Source organism: Branchiostoma floridae, chromosome 3, assembly GCF_000003815.2.
Source record: "Branchiostoma floridae strain S238N-H82 chromosome 3, Bfl_VNyyK, whole genome shotgun sequence".
Lineage (NCBI taxonomy): Eukaryota > Metazoa > Chordata > Leptocardii > Amphioxiformes > Branchiostomatidae > Branchiostoma > Branchiostoma floridae.
In genome coordinates, this window is record NC_049981.1 from 24,196,294 (window position 1) to 24,203,399 (window position 7,106).

Here is a 7,106-nt window from a genome sequence, read left to right on the forward strand (position 1 = left end):
TCGTACTGATACTTTTGAGAATAAGAGTAAAAATAGAACACGGTTTTATAGTATGAAATGTGATATTTCAAACATAAAACGTCGAACATCAAGGATTAATTTTGACACTACATTGGCTGTTTCTAAATCTTTTATTATATCATTCTGTTTTCTACCGTTTCCAGTTCATCGTTGCAGACGACGGAGCCTGTGGGCTGGTGTACGAGCACTCACCGTCAGAGGGCGTTGCTGTCGTTCAGCTCGTTGAACATCTCTTGAATTACATGTAAGCTCTCAATTTTCTAATTTTCATACTCTGATTTTATATATGGATATTTCACAAGGTTAAATAAACAATGTGTATACCTCAACATCAATTCAGTTGCATATCAAGAAAGGCACACATTCATGTTATAGTTATAGTTATAGTTATCAGCCTAAATTGGTACAACGTTTGACAGAATATTGCAAGCCCAAGTGAAACTGAATCGATCCTGTTTTAAGCCTGAGCACTTTTCCTGTAGTATTTGATACTATTGCATCTTTGACGCTTGCAATTGCTATATTCACTTTCATCACGCATCTGCAGTAGTCTACATCTCCTACAAATCCATCTCGCTTGCTATATACCCATCATGTACATTACGATTTCTGTTGTCATCTTGATACTCATCTACCTAAACAACTGCCCTCTATTTTGCTCTGTGCTACCCTGTCAGACGTGTTAATCCTTGGAACGATGTCTGCCAGCGAGACAGCCCAGCTATCCCTCACGCTTGTCATTCGAGGTTAGAATATTGCTCACGCTTGTCTTAACTTTAAATACAGTGCCCATGTTTTTTTTTTCGCATTCGCCAACCGATTTAGCCCAAAATATAAACCATTTTGAAAAAACAAAAACATATTCCTTGCGATTGCTACTTGAACTAAGAAGACGTTTCACGTGCTTGTTAGCCGAGGTTAAACATATTCCTCGATTGTACGTCGTTCGTATTGCCCTCATCCTGCAAATAGGTTCTTTGCGCACTAAAATACATGTACATGTGAGAATATGTCAAAATCGTGGATGTCATGCCAAACTATTTTCAAAATAAACAAATTTACCAGCCAAACTTTCAACCAGAACCTTGGTCTTCTTCGCATGTCCAAAGGAAACATTTTAAGATATATTGACCATACGAAAGGCCGTGTTAATAGCTTTCTTAGTTTGTAAAACAACGGAACTTACTGCAATACAATGCTCGTTTGTTTTGTATTGCTTGTAGTCAGAAATATGGCTCCAAGAAGATGCTGCGTGCCCAGTCTATCTGTGAGCTGCCGTACCCGCGCCGGCTCAGGTGGAAGCTGTCACCAGAAGTCTTTCACTATCTCAAAACGTCAAGAGAAAGTGTGGATAGGTAATCATAATTAATTAATGATATTACTATATCAATAAGACCTAAAAAAGAGATCTTGATATAATACCCATACCCATGACTCTTTTAACGTATGTAAATGAAGTGTGATACTTTTGGGCTACATAATCAGCACCAAGGACAGTGACAAATAACCGTCAGCTAGTTACGTAGAAGAGAGTGATTTATATATATTTATATATATTTGTATATGTTATGTCATATATTGCGCAAGAGATATTATCTAAATTGTTTTCAAAACATTGTGTACCGGTCTTTGTAAATGAAGTTTGAAATATAAAAGTTCTTCACTTCAACTTTTTTTCTATCATTGTGACGTCTGTAGGTCCATCGCAAACATGGACCTCCACATCATGCGGTACACGAGGTTCGGCAAGAGTTTCCCCAAGTCACAAAACATGAGTCCTGACGGATTCGTACAGCTGGCGTTGCAACTCACTTACTTCAAGTAAGTTAAACTTTCTTGTGTAATTTAAATCATGGCACTTCACAATCCATTACAATACAAAACAACTTTGTACTACTAAATAGTCCTTTGACCTCCTGGTCGTTGGAGGACAAGGTAGATATAAAGTTGGAGAGTTGTGTAAAATTGCTTGATTGCTTAATTACTATCGTTTACAAAGAACCTGTTATTTGGTGAGGAATATGGTTTTGACGACTAAATCTCCTGACAGGTTGCATAAGCGGCTTGTGTCCACGTACGAGAGCGCCTCTACCCGACGGTTCCAGCTGGGGCGGGTGGACAACATCCGTGCCGCGTCTATCGAGGCTCACAACTGGGTGCGGGCCATGTGTTCTGATACTGTGGAGGTAAGCGTCCAAGCATTGCCCCTTCTTTCATTTACTTTCGACATACCAGGCAGTGGTCAGCAGTAATGTAACACACAAGAGGCTTTTATGTATCCAATACCAATTATACTTACCTGATACATATGTGAATATATGAATTTATAATAGACCCCCGAAAGCTCGGTTTCAAGTATTCTTGTCAAGAAAACGCCACCATACATCTATATTTAACTTCAGAATGCATTGGAAAGTCCTTATCGCGTATCCATTCCTTCTAATCTATTGTAATGGCAGATAGATACGTAACCATTTTACGACAAAAATACTATGGAGATCAACTAGTATAGTAAAGGAAAATCTTCCCTAATCAAGCTGTGGGAAAATAGCATGGTCTTCGTTGTATAAAAGTGCTATAGTTAAATACGAGATGCATTATATCTCTATATTTCAGGATTATGACAGAATGGAGCTGTTCAAAAAGGCTCTGAAAGCTCAGCGAAACTTCACGCTGCAGGTAAGTATATCAAGTTTTGATTATCCTTTTATTTTAATGTATTCCCATTAGACTTTAGCTACTACTATTGCCCTTAAATGTTTTACTAAAAATATGTTAATCTTAACGTAAATATAACCATGTTTGTTTACTTAACAATTGGATATATTTTACTGTTCGTAATATACTAGTATATCATTATGTTTGATTTACCGAATATTAGGGTGCCGTATATCGGGTAAAGAAATACCCTTTACTGGATAAAGGCATAAAGAAATATAGAAGCTTTTTTTTTATAATTCAATCAGCGGAAATGCTTCCTGAGTTCCAAAAAGCTTTTAGGGAGAAATATTGCATAGTATTACGTTTTAAGTTTAGATGGAAAATTGATTTAACTGCATATTGATTTCCAGGCACTGAAAGGGCAGGGCATCGACTGCCACCTGCTGGGGCTGAAGGAGATGGCGGCCATGATTGACATGCCCATGCCTGACATCTTTACTGACGAGCCGTTTGATCTCACCAACAAGTTCGTGCTGTCGACCAGTCAGGTACTGGAATATTTGTGTACTATTGACAGAACATCGATGTTACAGGCCCTAAGAGGGTACGAGTAACCCTGATAAAGACTGACCATTAATGTGCAGGAGTAGCTATGAATCATCTTGACTCTCAACTTCATAATCATTGGAACCGAGCCAAAACATACTTCCAATTTTCAAAGTATCCTAATACACCACTTCCGCCTTACATGCTGCAGCTATGAAACATTCAGATCACTGCGAACCCACACTAAGACAAGCAATCAAAATCCCCAGAGAAATAGATAAATCATGAATTATTGATTTCATCTTCACTTATAATATATGTTTACAACTGTCTTACTCACAACTGTCTTGTTCCAGCATAAATGTACAATTCATGTATTTCATGTTTTTTATTCATTAACTAATTGTTCAAGGATCAATGTGATTATTCTTGTTTGAGTCTACAGTAAGATCTTTGTTATTCCTCGACATGCCAACTTAAGCTACCTTCCCCCCTACATTGACACAGGTTCCTACAACAATGGACGCCTTTATGTGCTACGGCCCTGTGGTGAACAACGGGTACGGTGCCTGCTACAACCCACATGACGACTACATTCTTTTCTGTTTGTCGTCATTTAAGGACTGTGGGGATTCCGATTCCGAAATGTTCACGATCGCCCTTCGACAGGCTCTAGATGATATGCAACATTTGTGTCTCAAGGTCAGTTTTCTTCTAATTAGTCATCCGTCTGTTCATGTTCAGTCGTGATACCTGGATGTCTGAAGTTTATGTATTATGTCCCTCTTGCATAAACTATTCTTTTTCCAAAATGATTTGTTGATTCTGCTGCCACATTCTTTTTAAAATGCTTTTCAAATTGTTTTTGTAAGAAAAACGGTAATGTTGTTTCAAGGACTGCAGACGGTCATGATAATGATGATGATGTTAACGGTAGCGATGGGATAAAGGGACAGATTTGATATCAAAGCAAAACAGTCGGTTGGATAAAAAAAAACAAATTATGCCTAGAACTACAGTCAGATCCTGAAGGCCATGCCAACATTTCTAAATCGTGATCTAAAAATTAAATCTGTTTATTAAATTACCGGCAGATACTGGAAATTTCGTATTGGCCATCTACTCATAAACGTAATTAATGCAAATGAAAATGAGTGTCCATCTCATCCTCTCTCCAAATAGGTCAACCATCCTCCCTCCCCGGTCATGGATCTCAGGAAGGTCGACATCAACGGCGATTCCAAGATGGCGAACGGACTCGACGGTCATCAGTTAGGCCTCCCCATGTTCCCCTGCGGTATGGCCAGAGAAAATAATCCGACGAGGAAGCAGAACAGCAGAGATGATGACGACACGGCCCGTGGACCAATCGCAGACGGTGCAATGGCCCAAACGTAATTAAAGAATAACATTCTGTACAAGTCTATTGCCCCGTTCAATATATGATAAGTAAAAGGTTGGCTATGTAAACTTTTGTGTTATATGTATATGCACGGATGTTTGTCTTGGGCCATTTAAGTCATTAAAATGTTATAAAACAAAACGATGATAAAGTCAACCATCTTAGTAGCCCAAAACCAACTATATTTGGTCAAAAGTTGCCCAAAAGATCAAACTTAAGTGTACCCATTATTGTTTGCCTATGTTTTTAATTGGGACTTAAACCAACCCCATCCCCATCTTACATTAGATAACAAAATTCGAAACCCGTAAGCAAAGCCACTGTTTGTTGTTGATGTTTTTTTGTCACAGGGGCGCAGACTTATATGCACCATTCATTATGTCTAAGTGATTACGGGCAATATTATCTCTACGATGTGCGTGTGGTAGCTGCGGTTCTATATATACGGTGTTATAAGAAGACTTAAGAGCGATCTAGTGAATAACGTGAACATTAAATTTCAGGTGCAACATAGGTAGAAAGAAGAGTATATGGTTCCAATGGGGCCAAAGGGGTGTTTATATGTAAATCTATGCATATTTATTGTGTATGATGTATGTCTAGATGTCTATGCTGTATATGAATTTAAAAAGAAAGTATTTACTTTCAACTTGGCGCATCTATTGAGGGAACTACAAACGAAATCGCCATTTTGGCATGATTCAAACTCACCCAAACAAAAGCTTTTAGATTTCCAAAAGGAAAATTAAAAAGAAATAATAAGAGTAATGAAAATAATAATAGTACTGGGACGAAGTACTATGTAAAAGATTGGAGTAGATTAATTGTTTGTAGCATCTGTACTTGTCTATCGAAGTATTGTCCGGCTTTCATCATTGCAATAACTTATATACTCTAGTCGTAAAACTTTTAACTTATTATCTTTTGCTTTTTAGGATCAAATGTTCATACAAGCAATCGTAATAGAATGTAAATGTAGAGTGTCTAGGCCAAGTGAAATCAATGTTGTGTTTCCAATTACAGTCCTGTGACAAACTAGATTTGGGTCAAAGTGATCCACAAAATGGAGTTTAGCAATGCATCGCTGAAATGCATCAGCACATTGTTATTTTTAACATCACATTTTACTCATACGTATACATATAACATACTTTACACAGGCACAATATAAATTGCAGAAAAACGGTCGCAAATGTAGGGAATGATATTAAAACATATGCATCATCAATTAAGATGAAAGTTTTTGCTTCTTGCCAAAAGTTCTACGTCTCTTGCCAAAGGTCAACGTCTGCGTCTGGGATTTTACCAGAATCGGTTGAGTAAAGTGAAACACAGCATATTTTCTAGGTCTCATCGTGTAGGAAATTAATTACGCTGTAGGAAAATGAATCCAAACGGTAAACGTAGTAGATTGCAGTTTGAAAAAAAAGTCACATTTAAAATACTCAGGCGCATTAGAAAACGTGATTGAATATGAACTGCTGTTTAGGATGCAAGAATATTTCATTCGTGAATATGCAACTGTTTCCGTTTATATTGTCCATGTACAATTTGATGCGCAAACGTCCATGTGATCAAATCTTACCACAACTTAGTACTATAGAAACTACCTATTGCATATCTATTGCTGGCCAGCAAGGTAGATACAATACAAAGCTGTCAAAAAAGTATCACATTATCAACAATCGTGATCGTAGAACTAGAAGGGTGAAAAATGCTGCATATATATTGTATTGGTATTGTATCTAGTTCTAAATGTGACTCTATATGGCAATATGAATTATTCACTATGAACGTCTTTCAGTGTGTACAGAAATTTGAAGACTTTATGCGTCTCCTGTGGAAGACTACAGTACTATTATATATATATATATATATATATATATATATAGTATCCTGTCTTTGTGTGTCTCAAGTAATTGGTGCAACGTCATACGTCCCCAGGCATAAAGCATCAAGCCATAGAATAACACAGTGGAATCATGCAAAATATATACAACATGTTTTGACGGTTATCAACAAATGGAAAATGTCAATAACCAATTACGACGGTAAAGAAAGATCTCATCCCTTATTGTTGGCCGAATGTAGCTTATTTTATTTCATTCATTTCCTGGGCAGAAAATATGTGAAAGTGCATGTGCGAAGCCGTTCCAACTTGTGGGACTGCAACAATATATCTTAACATAGGGAAAACAATCATATTCATACCTACTAACAAGTAAATATTATTACAGTACATAAAATTCGATTTCTTTTCAAACATCCGGTGCTAATGTTTCAACAAAAGCGTATTGTCTAAGCAACAAAAACGGTATCACTACAGCACCTAAGCATATTTAGAACAACCATCATTTGAAAAACTTTAGAAATCGGGGCCAACACCAGCAAAAGACGACGCAAACTATTTTGACGTTATGACGGAGTGCCACCTAGCAACATTGTTATGCATTACTACAGAAGTAGACAAACCACA

General features: G+C 37.3%; 1 protein-coding gene across 2 annotated transcripts in view; it reads left to right on the forward strand.

Annotated features, from left to right (window-relative positions):
- LOC118412577 (choline O-acetyltransferase-like) overlaps positions 1-6,777 on the forward strand; it is a 31,923-nt gene extending 25,146 nt beyond the window's left edge. For both annotated transcript variants that reach the window (XM_035815524.1, XM_035815525.1), the window contains 9 exons: positions 165-265; positions 699-767; positions 1,245-1,376; positions 1,720-1,842; positions 2,072-2,207; positions 2,638-2,700; positions 3,093-3,230; positions 3,736-3,930; positions 4,411-6,777. In XM_035815524.1, coding sequence (XP_035671417.1) covers positions 165-265; positions 699-767; positions 1,245-1,376; positions 1,720-1,842; positions 2,072-2,207; positions 2,638-2,700; positions 3,093-3,230; positions 3,736-3,930; positions 4,411-4,626 — 1,173 coding nt within the window. In that variant the 3' untranslated portion in view covers positions 4,627-6,777. The remainder of the gene's footprint in view (positions 1-164; positions 266-698; positions 768-1,244; positions 1,377-1,719; positions 1,843-2,071; positions 2,208-2,637; positions 2,701-3,092; positions 3,231-3,735; positions 3,931-4,410) is intronic.
- Positions 6,778-7,106: the final 329 nt, after the last annotated feature.